Consider the following 19,958-nt stretch of genomic DNA (forward strand, 5'->3'; position numbering starts at 1 on the left):
TCTTGCCTTTAAACAATACATACTCTTTTAATATTATCCTTCTATATAGTTATGTGCACCTCTTGCGTGCATTGGACACACATATGTCACAGCACGGTTCTAAATCAAAATGATTATAAACATTTGTTCCGTTCTAATAAATGTTATAATTTGCGTTGTACATTGATGGTGGTGTTATGGTGAATTGATGTGAGATGAGAGACAGGATTACTGACGGGTTTGTTTATAACTCTTGTACTACATAAATAGCCGAGCTCATTACTAGAGATGATATCGGCGATGTAAACCTGTCAGATGTGTTGTTAAGTTGTATGTCGTGGTGCGGTCCTGTTTATTCTGCTCAATATAGATCTGCGAACAGATTTATACGTTTATTAGAAAGAAGCACGCACCTATACAGAACGAGCAGGTCGTCTACACAATTGCCCCTTTACAGATAGGGGCGATGTTCTGTGATGTGACAGAAACCATTTCTAATGAAAATCGACAGTTGTCTTCCATCCTTCCTTTAGCCGCCAACTTGATCAAATATGAAATTTGTTTATCATGTATCTGGCCTACATCCTAGTATGGCTGAGTTAGTTATTAAACAACCTACCAGTACCCATCCTCGACATTTACATAGAGGAAATTGCTTGGTTACAGACAGAACTAGATCTTACAAGTAGTGCATGCATAATTTACGCTGTGCATTCAACATCAATGAGATAGCACTAAGAGTTCGTGACGAGCCGAGTATTGCTGCGTACGCGTTGTTTACATGTGAAACTGCTTTATTAATTGGCCATAATCGTGTCAACTCAGTGGCAAATGACGTTAACGTATACACCATCAGTAGTATCGATGACCAGCAAGTGGACGAACCGACCCCAAGGTCACCGGAAGGGAGAAATTAACAGGAAGTGTGTCTACTTCCGGAGTATGTCTTTCTGAACCTTCCACGATGTGGTTCAACACGTGCGCTCTCCTACTAGAACCATACTACTCAATTTATTCTTTAAATACGTAAGCGCATTTGTACTAACATGTAGGTGCCACATCTAATGTATTAGTTCACTATAGAAGTGATGACGAAAGTTGCATACTTAGGCTGCTTCAAATCTATTCACACAAAGTCTTTCTTTTAAAGCATGTTCATACCTTTTTACATCCAATATGAAGGCATTCACACTTTTCAAGAAAATTACAAGGTTTCAAAAATGATATCTTCTATTCAATATTTGTTAAATATTTTGTGAATGACATTGAAATGGAATCTTGTAATTTGTTTTTGGTTTAGATAAAGACACTATTATTCAAACGTGGAAAACCACCATGCTTAGAAGTAGGATCCTTGTTCATCAGAATCTTAAACGAAGCAGACACGCCGTGACAGAAATGACCATGTTTTAACAAGCATGTTGTCTACTTTATGGCACGCACCTGTCACAAACTCAGCTTAGTTCCTGAATCGCCAATTATCAATCCCGCCGACGGCGGCCCCGGAAGTGGCGAGAAAAGTACATCCGGCCTCGTCTGCGGAGACAGATCAGGTTTGGCGATCGGAACCAGGAGCGTCATATTTGCGCCATGTGATTGATACGTAATAAGGCAGTAAAGACACCTATCACACACAAGCGACTAGTACGTCTGGTAACGTCAGACAAGATGCGTTCATTTGATCGACAAATAAACCTGTCCAAAATTTTGTTGTTGCTATGGCCCTATATTGACCAACACCCAGATAAATACAAACTGACCATGGAGATATTTCTGTCATGTTTCGGACAAGTTATAATGTCGTGTCGATCTCTAAGATTTCAATGGGTCACTTGCTGTGTCCGAACAGATTGGTCGGTATTCCATAATTGCGACCGTGTATACGGCGAACAACGGTCAGTCGACAGCTTGCCAATTTTAACGCCCCAGTAAGTAGACAAAGTAACTGACCGCAACATACAAATAATTGTTATAGTTTTCTTGGATATCTGACACAAATAAGAAGCTAGACGGCGCAAAATAGCCCTACCGGCAGCTCATTGGCTGATTTATAGGTCACGTGGTGTGGTTAGATTCCATGATTGTGACCCGGCTGTGTATCGGAAACATCCCGGACTAATAAAACAAACAACATTAGTACATACCTGATATAAAAATTACGACCTATATTCGATATATATGTGTGGTAATATGGACCTGAAAGTGCTCTCATTCTCGGATCTATCGCACCACGTACTTACCACACGAAAGTCCAAAATAGACCACAAGCGGAGATATCAAAACAACAGGTATCGTGCACGCGGAGAATTAATTCAACAGGAATCGTGGAGACATCAAAACAACAGAAATTGCTGAAACATAAATACAACAGGTATCGCGGAGATATCAAAACAACAGGCATCGCGGAGATATCAAAACAACAGGAATCACGGATGAACCAAACAACAGGAATCGCAGAGATATATAAACAAACAACAACAGGAATAGCCGTGACATTAACACAACAGACAGGGATCGCTGATATATCAAAGCAACAGTAATCTTGAATATTAAAAGAAAGAAAAAAAACAGGAATCGGAGATATATAAACATCAGGAACTGCGGAGACATAAAAACGACAGGCGACAACAGGAATAACGGAAATATCAAAACAAAAGAACACTTTCAAAACAAAAACAGCAGCAGGAATCGCAGAGATATCGAAACAAAGGACAAAAAAGCAGGAATACTGCAAACATCAAAACAAAAGACAATAACTGGAATTGCGGATACATCAAAACAAAAGGACAACGCTTTACCTGTTTTCAACAACTGACGGTATGAAAAAGATATTTTTACGCAACATTCTGATTAGGTTGGGTACTTCCGGCCAATTATACAGCCTGCAAAACCAAAAACATTAATATTATCCGAGAAGCCGAATATGGGTTGATATACAGCTCCCACGGGCATTTCGATATAAACGAATCCTGCGGGTATTAATAGACTGACTCGCCCCTCACAACCCTCCTCTGGGATGTCGGAAGATAAACAACTCATTTGAGTTGTGGTCAAAAACATCCTCATGAATACTAATTCATTTTCACAATTAACATCAATAGCCAGTACACATGACATACTGATAGCTACGAGTGCTTCTTTTTCAATCAATTGTCTTAATATACTTGGCTGTAGATACAACCTCCAAACGTCCATAAACAAGACACGCATAGCAAAACCAAACATTTTTAAAGGGATGAAGTGCATAATACATAATTGGAGGACGCTTTCAGGGCCAGATCAGATAATGATCGATGTCATTACTATGCTAGATAATGAGAAACTGTATTGCTGTCTTGGCTAATATAGCTTTGGAAGCACACACTTCATGCTTCAGTTAAGGTTAATTATTCTCTTGTCCAGACACTGTTTCAAAAAAACCCAAAAAAACCCACAAACAACAGATGTTGCAAAAGAATTGGACACAAGTTTTGCCAACTTATTAAAGTCCTCTTCGACAAAAGTTAATCGATTACAATACATATCACGCAATGTTAGAGCTACTTAAATATACATATGACAAGAAAGAAGTGTAGTGAAGAGAGGGGACAAAGAAGAAATCAAGATATTTCTCGGAAATATTGGACACAGCTAACTTAAGTTTTATTGCATGATATAATTAAATATATATCATATGTATAATTATATAATATAACTACTATTGCCTGTGGAACTAGCTATGTTTTTATTATTTTTACTTTTTGTAAACCTGAAGTCAATCATATATCCAGTCCGTCTCCCGAAAATTAAATTCATCAATCATAATAAAGTATTTTAAGAAATAAAAACTTTTAATAAGAGATTTTTTTCAACTTATATTTTATCGGATGATGGTAATTTCTCTAGATATATGTTAAAGATAATACTTAGATTTAATAAATACACAGTGTAGTGTTACATCTCTATAGAGCCATTATTTCGTTTTTATTGAAATTGTGAGTATATTTAATCCATTGTCACTGTTGGAAACAAGAAATCTGATGTCTATATCCCAGGTCGAGAGTTCAGCAAAATAACCGTAGCCTCGAGGAACAGTTTTCAAAAGGGTTCGCAAAAATATCTGCAACTTCGGGAAGCTTTTAGTGAGGATTCACCATAATATCTGCAGCCACAGACCCTGTGTACATCTAAACTATTGAAAAATACAGGAAATCACCAAAACAATTAATATATCATAAAGAAGAATTAAACAAACAACTGGTAATAACATTTACACTAGGTGTCTATATGAATTAAATAATGGCCAAACTTACTCTATGCCATCTAAGATAACCCACCAGATAACGCCAGTACCAACCAGTGCGCCTACACTAAACACACTCTCTAGAGGCTGACCCTTTAACTTAACAAACTAGATTAACTTTCATGTAAATATGCTGAGGCTGCAAAGTTATACATGGGAATAGCAACTCTATCATTTTCTCTTTTATTTTATATCAAAATTTGATACACTGGTAATTCCCTTTCAAAACACAGGGTATCTACAGAATAAATCATACATCATCAGTTATATTTAAATGAAGGAACGTTTCTTTAAACAATAAATAGTTGCGTGTTTATAAGATAGTGCTAGCCTACACATTTTTTGGTTAAGAACTGAAGTTGTGTAACCTAGACAACAAGTTTGGCCTAAAGAACCGCGTTTAAAATTATCACATGCTCTGGTATATGTTTTAAACAACTGGACTTGGAAATCTAAACAACAAAATGAGCATAAATTTAACGTGCAAGTGTTGATTGAGCGAAACAGAAATGTAGACATGAACTTTCCCTTACTTCTGCTGCGTAAACATTTACATTAAGAAAGAGAAATTCGTTTAACGTCCGAACACAAGTTTTTCGTGCCTTATCATTGATAGCTACTTATACATAGTGGAGTGAAGAGTAGCGATCGGCCTGCATACCATTTGCTTGCCCTTTTGTGATAGGCTAGCAAGCCTGTCATCGGACGGTGAGAACCACAATGCCCAATGCAAGCTCTCCTTGTCAGAGCTACACCGTCTGTAGATAACGCCGGTAAACGGTATAGCGTGTAACCGGCTCACATGTCCTCACCTCTACTGCTACCACACATAGGTATGAGGACACGAGCCGACACACCTTCTGTATGACCTTCGTTGGAGTACCTATAGACTTGATTACTGACGGGTCCCACACAATGTTAACGTTGATCTCAGACGGGCACATGTTTCCTACTTAGCGTTCGATACCCATTCATGACTTACAAACCCTTGGAAGCTAGGTACTAACATCCTGAGTTCTCAAAACAAAGCTCCTCTTGGATACTCCACAACTAACTCTGACCAACCAATATCCGGGTTTCAATGAAGGACCCGGCTGTGCATATGATGGCTTCCGGTTTGTGGTTAATATAACTAAGGATATATTCTGGTGATTTTGTTTTCAAAGTTTTTTTGGAATACTTTTAGCCATGTCTTCAGCGTTCACAGTCTGTGTTTTTGGAGTGGTCTCATGTTTGCTTGGCTTGGCAGGTGCAACAACCAACGGTTCGGAGTGTCCGATAAATCTGGACCCTCCAACGGGGACCACAGGGTAAGTAAAAATGGGCAAAACGTTAGCATAATCAAGCGATCTTGTTAAATGATTCGATGGCGAGAGTAATGTGAAGCGAAAACCACTTTCATATCGTAGATATCAGTTACGGTATACTGTGTGTTCACTATGGCCGTCTGGTCCTATTTCGTCTAAAGGTGTATATGATGCCAGGTCAATTGCCCAGTATGACGGCAGTAACAAAACATATATAACATAACTAATACCAGGTCTGACATGGTCATCAACTAGTATGACGAATGCATACTCAGACATACACAGAGCATAAAACAAAACCGTAACTCTAGCTTTGATATGTCAGGGTTTTCATGAAAGCTGATGTAATTTTGTAAAGGCTGATGTTATTTTTACATGTCAGAGTTTTCATAAAAGCTGATGTTTTTTTGATAAAGCTGATTTTTTTTATTTGTCAGAGTTTTCATGAAAGCTGATGTAATTTGGTAAAGCTGATATTTTGTTTTTATTTCGCAAGTTTTCCTTGCGCTATAACACTTATCAAAGAAGGATAACTGAACATTTCGGCCTATACTACATATTTTAAATGGTTATCTAAACATTTTGGTCCCTTTCAGTTTACGCCAGTCCGATGACTGTTTTGTTTCTGTGGTGTTTTTAGCTCTTATAGCAGAGATGTAACCCAATGAGTCTTTGTGTGAACGGTACTTTAATCGGGAACATCATACTGAGATTTCGACACAGTTTTGCATGCTATTTTTATCAATGATTACACGAGCTGAATCCCGGTAAACATACCTTGCTGACCTGCCGTAAATCTGTTAAACATTGCTGTTAAGTAAACTAGCACACGTGCATTGTACCTCAAATCTTCGTTCATCCATCCAAGATACTTGCAGTTAATCTATCTGTATCGGCAGAGTTATCATTTGTTTAAAGTATTGGAGCCAAAATTTATCAAAAAGTCCATTATCACTGCCATGTAACGTATAAAGCAAATAGAAAAAGATCGATACCCGCTGGGATCGGAATAAACGTATTTAAGATTTGTTTATTGTTAATTAAAAGTGAGATTTATATCAATATGGCGGCTATAGTTGACGGCAGGGGTTCTGTTGTTTTGAGAATCCTGACTATTACCAACTGTGCACGTTAGACTACTAACAGGTAACTACAAATTTCCTTCATTTTACAATGAATGCCAAGTATGAGACTGCAATGCAATGTCAGTAGCGGTTTGAGTTAAAACATCGTCATGTCCATTCTTCAACGCAAGTAAAATAGAAACAAATCTAGCACATATCAACAACAAGCTGAACACAAGTGTTATAAAAACGGAACTATTGAGACACAAAAGCAGACCGGAAAGGTTCATACTATACCCAAACAAGAGACTGGAGGTGAGCCTGGGGCTTACTGTGCACCATGTGAAACCCGTCTTAGGGAAAATGAAAAAAATAGATCATGAAAATGAAATGTAAATGTTTAATGTAGATAAAATAAACCTCTGAGGTGGAAACACTAGCTATATCGTTAACTGTCACGTGACGTTCTCCGAAGTATACAGAAACTGCTGATACATAAAACAGGCTCTGGAATTGCAATTAACTGTAACAAGCAGGAGAGGCGGAATGTTGCTGCTGGGGAAAGGAATGTAAACGATCGTGAAATTAATGCCGTGCTTGTCCCAGAGTGACCATTGTTGTTAAACTGTATATTTGAGTTCCAATGGAAGCTGAATGCGAGCGATATTAATATCGTGATGGTTACATTGAATAACCATACTTTCCTCGTTCGACCATTGAACATAAATATGAAAGTTATAAAGAGCACTCACACCAGTTTTAACTCCTATCAGATTCTTTATTTTCGCGTTAATTTCACGAAAAACAATGTCGGCCTTGAATATACTTGTACATATATTTAGAGTAAGATTCATCACAATTCAAATGTTTGCATTGTGAGATTTACGTCCGCTCTCCTTGTTACGTCGTATTGTATTGGCCTATCCAAAACAAAAGTACAACCTCAGTACATAAGTGTTATCAGGAACAACTCAACACAGAGACGGGGGTTTAGGGTTAGATATTTGAGCAGGGTTTTTTCAAATTAATTAGTAAGGTTCGCAGGCACTTGTTGTCAGAGTGGTGATAAAAGTTAAGATAAAAAACTCTTTTTCAATACACACCTGCTTAAATGAAAGTAATTAGGTCAGTGACCTTAATTGGCCAATGAAATACAACATAACAAAAACAACGGAACGTGCATCAAATTATTTGGATTTTTGAGTTAATATATATATTTATGGACACATATTTATTATCTATGAACATAGATATTTTATGCACAATATTTTACTGTTATGAATGTACATAAAATGTGTATTAAATATTTATGAATATTGCAACGTTTGCAATTCCATATACTAGACCAGGAACACTGTATTCAACATTAATCACTTCATCTTGTGGTCAGCTGATTTAGCACTAACTTGCGGTCTTTGGAAGGTCAACATCTCATCATCACGTCTGATTTTCGTACATCAGAGCTCACCACACCAAAATTCATCAAAATAATACTTGAACTGAACATATATTGCAAAAAAAGCAATCTTCTATAATCTCTCATTGGAAACCTGATGAATAGATCCGAAAGGAATAATTTCTTTCCTTTATTATAAGTGCCGATTTCTTAAATAAAGTAAATTAAAATTGAAGTCAATGACTCGTAATTACTATAAAAAAAAATGTTCTGAAAATAGTAATGGTTAAAAATGATAAAAACAATTACACATCTTTACTGTAATATGAAAAAATGATAAATAAGAACCATTTTTATCCAACTAAAATTTTTGACTGCGGAGATTAAGCAATTAACTCGGAATGAGTAATCGTAATGTAGATTTTGGAAGTTGAAATTGAAGGAGAAATAAGAATATACGAAAATATGATAGGAAATGTAACAACTGCCATATACTATCAACGATGGATATCTTACCATCATTCTTAATTTGAAATATCTCAGTCTTAAGGGGGACATTGGCATCTGTATTACACAGTCAACTGCGCTTAGTAGAGTGAGTTTGCTTTATACATCACAACACTGTATGTTGGGTGTTACCGGAAATATACTGCCTACTGTTCCGTTCTGTAATGTGAAACGGTTATAATATCTCACTCAATCCTTACACCGCTTACATGGTTACATTTGTGTGTTGCCGTGGTTACACGGTAAAAGCAATTGTGCGATAAAATAAATATGTAAACAATGTTTACCTGTCTAATACAGATGGAAGTTCAATATCATGCATACTTACACAGTCCTCACTTGTTTGTCACCTTCTACGTACACAGTCCTCACTTGTTTGTCACCTTCTACGTACAAAGTCCTAACTTGTTTGTCACCTTCTATCAACTGTTTCTATTAGTTCAGTGGCAGACATCATTTGTTACGATTTTCGGAATGGTAGTAGCCACTTTGTTTGGCGTAGATTAAATGAATTATGTTACCGATCATATTTAAAGTACGAAAAGTGTTCACATTGTCAAAAATGTGCAAAGAAGAAATCGCTTATTTAAAATTTAGGAAGAGGGACGCATAAAACCACAACCTATAAATGCTGTTACTGGGGCGATATGGCCATGATGGCTGTTTTTGTTAACACAGCAGTATTCTCTTGTTTTTATTTGTTAACTGTCCCTTGTAGCTTTACATAATGATAATATTCAAATCGCCAGTTCATAAATGTCCAGTTCTACTTAAGTGGAATGGGAATGTTGAACAACGACATGCTGAACGAGGTTTACTTAACTTAGCTGTGCTTGTAAGACAAAAATGCATTCCTTTTAAAGCTTGTCACGAACAATTACTCAAAATATGAACAAGAAAGCACATGTTAACAAAATGTATTTGCAATAAAGCTGTTCATATAGAACAAAGAAATGCATTCCCAATATACTTTAGGTAGTAAAAAACCAATGCAGCACAATGGTTGCAACCTGAAGTAAAAATATCAATCAGGGCCGTCCGAAACGGACTCCACGATTTAAATATTTATGTAAAGGTACTCGTAAAAAAGGATGATATGAATATGTTTTGAAATTAACTAGTGAATTAAACGCAGGACTAATAGAACAGGAGATTATTGGATTTTCAACCACCATAAAGTTTTGATATGCTAACATATATTCATGCTATTATTAACTCTTGGACGGTAACCAAAAAAGCATTAAATCGACAACTGATACTTAAATTGTTAAAATCCCACATAATGCAGCTAATTCATAGATAAAACACATTATTAGTCACGAACAGGATGCTTAAGGTGCTACTGTTATGTTCGAGATTCAAAAAAGCTTCAGGGCCGGTATATCCCACAAAATTATTTCATTTTTATTTTTTAGTTGTGGTAAATATCTCCGATATAAAAAGATGAAAACGTCACACAAGTATTCAAAACTATTGGAAAATTTTGTATTAAACCTTGCAGATGGACAGATCGTTATTTTATATTGAACCAGAACAGACGAGAAAAACATTATTTGAACTTAATGCTGAATAAAAATAACAAGTGTAATTGGATTTTGTATGCGTTAAGCAGATTCTAAGAATGCAATGCGAATTCCATCTGAAATCAGCTGAATGCTTAAATGAAACAAACATTTGTTTAAGGTTCTGATATAATCATAAAATCGTGATTTTGTCTTCTTAAACAGTCGAACTTCAGCTAGGGATATAATTTAAGGACGAAAGATTCCCTGTTCTCATGCTTCTATGTTCAAAACTGAGGACACTTGAATTCCAGAGAGGATGTTTATTTTTACTGATAAAGCTTATCAAAGAATACATTGTCATATCAGTTGACCTCTATTTATAAAATAGACCTCATTGTGTCAACCTACATGAGGTTAGGTAGTTTCAGACATTGGCATTCGACATAGGAAATATTGATTTTAATCTTAAAAGAATTCGTAACCTAAACAGAATTTACAAAGTCCAACTCTGATTACACTAGGTATCTCTTTACAGGTGTGACTATTAAAATTATAGATGAAACCTTTGTACAGGTGTCACTATTATACAGTTGATTCTAGTGTACAGGTGTTACATCAACATTGATGTCAGGAGATACTGGTTTGAGATTGTATTATAATGCAGATCGAACACAAGCTCTCTGTCTTTCAACGTAACTTTGAACAATGAAAATAATTCATAAAAACTATTTTATACCGCCAACAGTGTCACCTATAATAATCATTACATAGTACACAGCGACAATCTGAGACTCCCAAAGTAACCATTACACATTGACGATCTGAGACACCCATAGTAACCATTACACAGAGACGATCTGAGACACCCATAGTAACCATTACACATTGACGATCTGAGACACCCAAAGTAACCATTACACATACCCATAGATACCATTACACAGCGACGATCTGAGACACCCGCAGTGACCATTACACATTGACGATCTGAGACACCCACAGTGACCATTACACAGAGACAATCTGAGACACTCATAGTAACCATTACACAGCGACAATTTGAGACACCCATAGTGACCATTACACATTGACGATCTGAGACACCCACTGTGACCATTACACATTGACGATCTGAGACACCCACAGTGACCTACACAGAGACAATCTGAGACACCCACTGTGACCATTACACATTGACGATCTGAGACGCCCACTGTGACCATTACACATTGACGATCTGAGACACCCACAGTGACCATTACACAGAGACAATCTGAGACACCCATAGTGACCATAACACAGAGACGATCTGAGACACCCATAGTAACCATTACACAGCGACGATCTGAGACGCCCATAGTAACCATTACACATTGACGATCTGAGACTCCCAAAGTAACCATTACACAGAGACGATCTGAGACACCCATAGTAACCATTACACCGCGACGATCTGAGACACCCATAGTAACCATTACACAGTGACGATCTGAGACACCCAAAGTAACCATTACACAGTGACGATCTGAGACACCCATAGTAACCATTACACCGCGACGATCTGAGACACCCATAGTAACCATTACACAGCGACGATCTGAGACTCCCATAGTAACCATTACACAGTGACGATCTGAGACACCCAAAGTAACCATTACACAGAGACGATCTGAGACACCCATAGTAACCATTACACATCCACGGTCAGAGACACCCATAGTAACCATTACACATTGACGGTCAGAGACACCCACAGTAACCATTACACAAAGACGATCCAAATATCGTACCGAACTTTTGAATTAGGGCATTTGTCTACATTTAAATGCATAAAAAGATCTTAGTATACCAATTATTGATAACATACCGATCACAAATACTGTGTGTAAGAAAAGAAAAAAACAACACTTTGCAAAATAATTAGGAGTTAAATGCGTTCGTATATTCCAATTGGAATGCACGAAGCTGAACTATATGGCAGTGGAAGAAATGACAAAAGTAACCTGCTTCAAACGCAAATCGACCTAGATTACCCTCCACTGCCGCTTCAAGTCAATAACATGAAGTGTCGCCTGTCATCCGTATTACTATGACAAAAACTAAGTGTGAATAGGATCAATCGAACGTTTTAGGTGTATATAATGAGTACAGAAAATTGGGATTATTGCAAGAACTGACGATTCAAATATATTTATATCAGCGAAACAGCGACATTGTTATAATGATATTATTTTTAAAAATGTTGAAAGAAGAAGCTAAATAATAACATATTGAAATCTATACTTTCTTCCATCATATCATTCCGAATGGTATAGATTACAATAATCTGTCATAATTATATCTGTTATCTTATAAATATAGTAGTAATAATATATTTATAAAGCAAGAAGCATTGAGTAAGTTCATCAGTTTGATATGAATAATAGATGCTAAGCTTGTTTTGAACGCAAACAGTAATTGAAAACTTATTTTGCGAGCTTTCGAAATGGTTTGTTTATTCTGTCAAGCAAAGAATGCAATTGACCGGTGTCTCGACTCTAAACCGCTGATAACAACTCACTAGGCCACAAGGTGCAGAATTGGTAAAGTCAGCCATCGGGAGATATCGGGACATTTCGTCCTAAAAGCACTCTTATACTGAAGGCAGTCAGGGGCATGGGTAATATGTTTACCATATATCTAACAAAGCATTGTAGTAGTGCGAGTTTCAGTGTAAGTAGTGTAGGGTATCGTAGTAGTGTGAGTTTCAGTGTAAGTAGTGCTAGGGTATCGTAGTAGTGTGAGTTTCAGTGTAAGTAGTGCTAGGGTATCGTAGTAGTGTGAGTTTCAGTGTAAGTAGTGCTATGGTATCGTAGTAGTGTGAGTTTCAGTGTAAGTAGTGCTAGGGTATCGTAGTAGTGTGAGTTTCAGTGTAAGTAGTGCTAGGGTATCGTAGTATTTTTTAGATACGTTAGTTATAGTAGTGCAAGTCGTATAGTAGTAGCTGTAGTGGAGTTTATAGGATAGATGTGTAATTGTTATAGCTATCACGTAAGCAGTCCTGATAAAGTGCTAATTGAGTTATTAGCATAGATGTATAAGTAGTACAAAAACTGTGATAGCAGCATAGATATATAGTGATATGTATAATTGAGGGTTAGTAGCATAATATTAGTAGCATAGTTACTTTACTATAAGTGATAAATAAAATTGCAATTCCAACTCAATTTTTTTGATGAACACCCTTTCATTAGTAAAAAGAAGTATAAGATCAAGTGTTGCTGAAGATTAAGCATTTCCTGCTTCATCGAAGACTGCCGCCCTGCAAGTAAATCTAGGTCAAATTCAAGAAATGGCATGTACTCATAGCGAGAACAAGGGTAGTGACAAAAGAACACAAGGCAACTTGAGCAACATAATTAAAAAACAAGCACCTTCAGATTAAACACACAAAAAAAAAATCATTATAATTGTAATAGTGTTAAGAGTATGGAAGTATTAACGGTAGAATAGACGTGGTTTAAGTAATGAAAAGATGCATCATTTAACGAGACAGCTACTGTTCTTCATATCCTTAATGTTAATATAAATTTGCTAGGAATTAAATAAATTGATGACTTCATATCGTAGTCAAAGTTTTAACCGCTGATGAAATGCTACCATATTAGGCAATAACCCCTTTGCCTATGTTTAGGAAGGAATGGTTGTGTGCAGTGAATTTTGAAACATGTTTTGATCTTAATGTTAAAGGCACTCTCCTAGAAACGAGCAAACAGTAGAGAGTTCATCAGTGTGATTCGTATCTTCAATGAAGCGAACACCATGTTGAAGTTACGATACCTTCCTTCTGACAATCAGTAGTATAGAAATTGGAGAAAGGATATTGACTCCTATTCATGGAATGCTGATGCTAAAATAGGTCGCTTACACCTTATTACATAGAAAGTATAAATATTGAAAACAGTATCAGGCATTAAATCTCTCCAAAATTCTTCCAAATCATTGACAAAATGTGATGTTCATTACCGGAATAAGACTTAATGTTTTCCCAAACTTATGCCAATTTCATAATTTGTAAATATTATGTATGGAATTGAATCTATTGCATATGTTCTCCGCCATTGTACAAGATATTTGTAAAGTATTTATCTATATGTATATTTCTGTACGCCTATATGCAATGTGCATTTGGTAATAAATTGAATTGAAGAGTGTGAGCACGTGAACAATTAATAGATATAGGCTAAGGTGTAACACTATCGAAGTGTTCCTATCATCCATAACGATAACAAACACGATTTAAGATGAACAACAGGAACATCATTCCCTTTTCTTCCATGCTTAATTAAATACCATTTCAAAATCAGATTATCATTACTCATAATCTAAGATAAACCGGCTAGGAATTATAGGACGATCTAACCACGGGGTACAACTATCAACGGCAAGTGGTGTTCTAGGCTATGTAAATTCCAATGATAATGTATACATGACACATAGTACAAACTTGACTGAACGCGGACTATAATGCAAAAATAAAGCATATTATGTGAAAACACGGAGTAAGACGCCTGTGTATTACGTTACCGCTAGATAAATGAGTTATCACGGCTGTACCTGTGGATGTTCAACCTTATTAGGAGCCAGTAAACAGATGTAAAGTTGATAAATTCACGTATACTGTGTTACAATCAATTCCAGACATGCTTTGTACTGAAACGTTCTGACTTTCCCTTGTAAGTGTAAAAGGAAATGAAATTGTTAAGTAAGTAATGTTTTTACAGTTTTCTTTTCGGATCACAAAGGACTGTAATTATATATACGGTTATGTGCCTACCTGATTGAATGGCGTATGCCAGTCTGTTAAATTGGATAGAAAATAAACTTTGAGATGTTTATCGATATTTTCGTTAGAAAAAAATATCAATTTGGAAGCAAACCAATGTTTAACATGTAATATTCTTCAAATTTAGATTTTTCAACTTTCTTTTTCCTGAAATATTGATCACCAATCATTGAACCTTTCCAACCCCCGAAACTTTTGTATCGAAACCGTCTATCAGAATATCCTTCTACGAGCCGAGCCGTACAGGAAATTGATCCGCCAAGTGTAGTATTATAGTCTCCTGTTTTGGAATGCGACTGACATCTTGGGCCCAAGGGCACAGGGGGTCGCCAAGGTCAGGCCGATGTATAACCATGGTGAATATATCAAGGTCAAGGTCAAGCTGACAATTTCTTATTAATGGCGCCAAATCGTACCATGGTTTTACTCTGAGCTTATCATCTCGGTAATTGTCGTCTGCTCAACTTGCCAACTGCCTCGAGGTATATTGTTGTATTTTGGCAATTTAAGGTTACTTTCAGCCACGTCCTCCTAATTTTTGTCTTCAGTATTATTTTGATACTACTAAAGACTTCGCCTGTGTACAGCCAGGCATGTACACCGATTGTATCGGTTCTTTAACCTGCCATGATATGCAATGAGATTTTGTCAACATATCAAAATTCTTCATCTGAAGGAATACGCCAATAATTGTTCGATATTGGTTTGATATATAGATGTGTACGTAACTTCGAAACTTCTAGCAACAAAACGTAGCTAATTTAAATAAGTATCGCCCCTTTGTTCAACATGCTACTACAAATATAACCGGCATTGTAAATGTAGCAATTCACCTTGATTGGCGTTATATACTGGAATGACCAACATGATACTCCAACTAGTTTACCTAAATCACCAGTTTGAAAATAAATTACTACCCGCTGTACCCAGAAACTGCTGTAATATAATAAAGGGATTTATCGGCTCCCCTCCCCACCCCTTTTCTCTAGCGAGTATTCATGATATTTCATAATGATATAAGTTAAAGTAACATGATGTAACGGAAAATAATAGTAAAATCAACATTGAATGACATTTGCCTTTAATATAATGACACGTAAAGATGTAGGTGTCTATCTCTGACCAACAAATACAACATGACGTTGTGAGGATGCGGTTAGAAATTACGAATAGATAAAGCAGAACATATTGACTGGCAATCTTGTTTATGTATTTAAATCCTTGTTTATATTAATGACAAAGAACGTTTTATGTTGTGACTTGACCAGATCGATAGATTTATGTCGACGAACTGGTCCATTTGTAAGGTTTGTGTCGTGATCTCGGATTAACTTAAAAATAAGTTTAAGATTACGGTGTTGGTGTCGAGGTCTCAGTCTGATAGGTAGAAGTGTCTATCGTATGAGCCTGATTGGTCCTAATTTGAATATGTAGTTTTAGCTCTGGCTTAAGAGTATTTTTAAAAATGTGCTGCATTTTTTCTTTGTAAAATAACTATAATATTTTACCAGTGGTGAAAATAAAGTTGATATTTTTGTGGTATAAAGGATAACATTTTAAGTGTTTTAGGGACAATTTAGTGAACAGTTCTGCTACTTCAGTAACAGTTTTGTCATTAGCAAATAGAAGACAAAAACTTACTTGTATTTATTTCGCAAAGTGATTGATATCCGTTACACCAGTTTAAATATAAACTTTATTTACGTTACGACAACAATGATACAAGTTTATTAACTAACATATAAGTCATCAATGTTGCTTATTAGAACAGGGAGAGGGGATTAATGTGGGAGGAAATTGGAACACCTAGAGAAACCCAGTTTTTATTCAAAGAACGATGTATACAGTTGAAATAATAAGGATATCACAAAATATTGTTCATTTTTCTTAATTATATTGACATTCATGTCCTCACTGTATCACGCGGGCGTTGTAATGAAGCAAAATAGACCTACGTTAGTATCCTATTCATTAACACGTTGTCAGGTGTTACTCACATACGGTGTTTACCTGTCGCACTGGATTCGGTATCATACCTCACCTACGGTGTTTACCTGTCGCAGTTGGTTCGGTATCATACCTCACATACGGTGTTTACCTGTCGCAGTGGGTTCGGTATCATACCTCACATACGGTGTTTACCTGTCGCACTGGATTCGGTAGTATACCTCACATACGGTGTTTACCTGTCGCACTGGATTCGGTATCATACCTCCCCTACGGTGTTTACCTGTCGCAGTGGATTCGGTCACATAGATACCTCACCTACGGTGTTTACCTGTCGCACTGGATTCGGTATCATACCTCACCTACGGTGTTTACCTGTCGCAGTAGATTCGGTATCATACCTCACCTGCGGTGTTTACCTGTCGCAGTAGATTCGGTATCATACCTCACCTACGGTGTTTACCTGTCGCAGTGGATTCGGTATCATATATACCTCACCTACGGTGTTTACCTGTCGCAGTGGATTCGGTAACATAGATACCTCACCTACGGTGTTTACCTGTCGCACTGGATTCGGTATCATCCCTCACCTACGGTGTTTACCTGTCGCAGTGGGTTCGGTATCATACCTCACCTACGGTGTTTACCTGTCGCAGTGGATTCGGTATCATATATACCTCACCTACGGTGTTTACCTGTCACACTGGATTCGGTATCATACCTCACATACGGTGTTTACCTGTCGCAGTGGGTTCGGTATCATACCTCACATACGGTGTTTACCGGTCGCAGTGGATTCGGTATCATACCTCACCTATGGTGTTTACCTGTCGCAGTTGGTTCGGTATCATACCTCACCTATGGTGTTTACCTGTCGCAGTGGGTTCGGTATCATACCTCACCTACGGTGTTTACCTGTCGCAGTGGGTTCGGTATCATACCTCGCCTATGGTGTTTACCTGTCGCAGTGGGTTCGGTAGCATACCTCACCTATGGTGTTTACCTGTCGCAGTTGGTTCGGTATCATACCTCACATACGGTGTTTACCTGTCGCAGTTGATTCGGTATCCAATGACTAACAGCGGATATCATGATTCCGTATTAAATAAACAAAAACACTATTTAAGATGTACAAAAATCAAAAATGTTTGTGGCGCTTTAACTTGAAAAAAATGAATAAAAACACAATAGGATGATACAAACATACACATAAAACGAGAATGCCATATTTATTATTTCAATGTCAAATATACTGTCATATATCCGCCTGAAGAAGCCCTAGAAGGCAGAAAGGCCTAGCGGACGATCTGAAAAAAATATGTTTTTATTCTATATTTTACCACCGTTAAACAAAAGAGTGGATATCTGTTTGAGATAAAGATATTAGTACACCAGACCGTGGATAAATAACTTTGGAAACATCACTCAAACATTGTACATTGCCTCCTAATCAAATCAGATGAGAGGTAATTGTCCAATTAACCACAAGGGATTATATACATATGTATGTATAGCTACAACGTCTGTGGACCTATTGATACTGTTCTAGAAATCCTATCGAGAATCATTTGTCAATCACAAATACTATAGTAACACTTCCACTCTACTGCGTACCCCTTGACTGACACAAATAGTATAGTGAAGTGGTTGTTGAACAGCTAAAAAATAAAAACCTTTTAGACCTTGATGCTTCCATCAGTTGATGACTTTCCTAGGTACAGGGTGCAAGCTTATATAAAGTTGTGGCGTATAAAAGCCAAAAACACTCTAAAAACTTGCATTTGAATTCGCAAAAGAAAGACGTAAAATAGTGTGTCTCCTACCTGAAGCAGTGATTCAGCTGAATGATCACGCCAGAGATCAAGCATGACGAGGAAAACTGCAAGGGAAGAATCATAGGATGCACAAATGATCAAAATGAAAACAAATCACATTATTTCACAAGACACACTGACCAAAGTTGAAAGTATGAGCCCTTGTATTTTGAGTATACAAACCCTGAATCATTTGTGTTGAGTTGGAGAAATATCATATCCATGCTAGTTATTTAAAGAAGGAACAAAGAAATTGTCAGGAACGGGAGAACGTTTAAATGACATTTATGAATTTCATATCCATCAACATAATGTTCATATCAGTAGAAAGATTTTTGTGTAACTGAAAAACACATCTTTACGATGCACAATTGTTAAGAGGCACAAGTAAACCTCTATTTTATAAGAAGCCGGACAACAGGTATTAATTATTAATAAATGTGTTATTTAATTTAATGTACTTCAGTAATATACTTATTATATAATTGATATTTATTTTAGATTTGAGCTCCATTATTTAAAAGATCATTACTTTTTTACAATATCATAATTATAGCTCTTGTTTCTATTTATGACTTCATTGTCTCTTTTTAATTCACACTATATTAGTGTATATTCTGTAAATTTTTACACTTTGCTACATTAGCATATATGTACATTACACTAGTATAGTGTCTTAACTTGTCTTTCGTAACACTTGTGTGACATTCAAGTGTGATATCATATGCTCTACTGTATAATTTTAGCATATCTAATTTGAATTGTTGTCCTGTTTTTATATTTATTCATAAGTACTGTGATCCTTGTTAAATTTTATATATGTTTTGTCGCAAGAATAGCACTACAGTGCTAATGTTATTATGTTACATGTATATGCGACGTTAAATAAAGCTTCTTGAATCTTGAATNTTGAATTGTTGTCCTGTTTTTATATTTATTCATAAGTACTGTGATCCTTGTTAAATTTTATATATGTTTTGTCGCAAGAATAGCACTACAGTGCTAATGTTATTATGTTACATGCATATGCGACGTTAAAAAAAAAAAAAAGAAAGAAAGAAAGAAAGAAAGAAATAACTTAAGCTTACGCCTTACAAGGTCTGTGAACACGACCCTTCAGGACATGGACGTACCCAACATACGCAGAAGTAGCACTTTAGGCTTGGGTGCCATATGGTGTAGTCAGACCATTGAACAAATAGTGTGAGGTGACGCGACGACTAGTTGTGACCAAACCTTACTCGACAGCAGTGTTCCTGGAATTTTTGCACAAAAAGGGGACGAACTTAGGTTCAGCAGCGGGACTTTAACGTCACTGTTCCTAAAACGGGA

General features: G+C 36.6%; 1 protein-coding gene across 1 annotated transcript in view; it reads left to right on the forward strand.

Moving 5' to 3' along the window:
- Positions 1-4,926: 4,926 nt before the first annotated feature.
- LOC110442262 (urea-proton symporter DUR3-like) overlaps positions 4,927-19,958 on the forward strand; it is a 44,566-nt gene continuing 29,534 nt past the window's right edge. Inside the window, exon 1 of the mRNA XM_021485771.1 lies at positions 4,927-5,571. Coding sequence (XP_021341446.1) covers positions 5,450-5,571 — 122 coding nt within the window. The 5' untranslated portion in view covers positions 4,927-5,449. The remainder of the gene's footprint in view (positions 5,572-19,958) is intronic.

Source organism: Mizuhopecten yessoensis, unplaced genomic scaffold (genome assembly GCF_002113885.1).
Source record: "Mizuhopecten yessoensis strain PY_sf001 unplaced genomic scaffold, ASM211388v2 scaffold716239, whole genome shotgun sequence".
Classification (NCBI taxonomy): domain Eukaryota; kingdom Metazoa; phylum Mollusca; class Bivalvia; order Pectinida; family Pectinidae; genus Mizuhopecten; species Mizuhopecten yessoensis.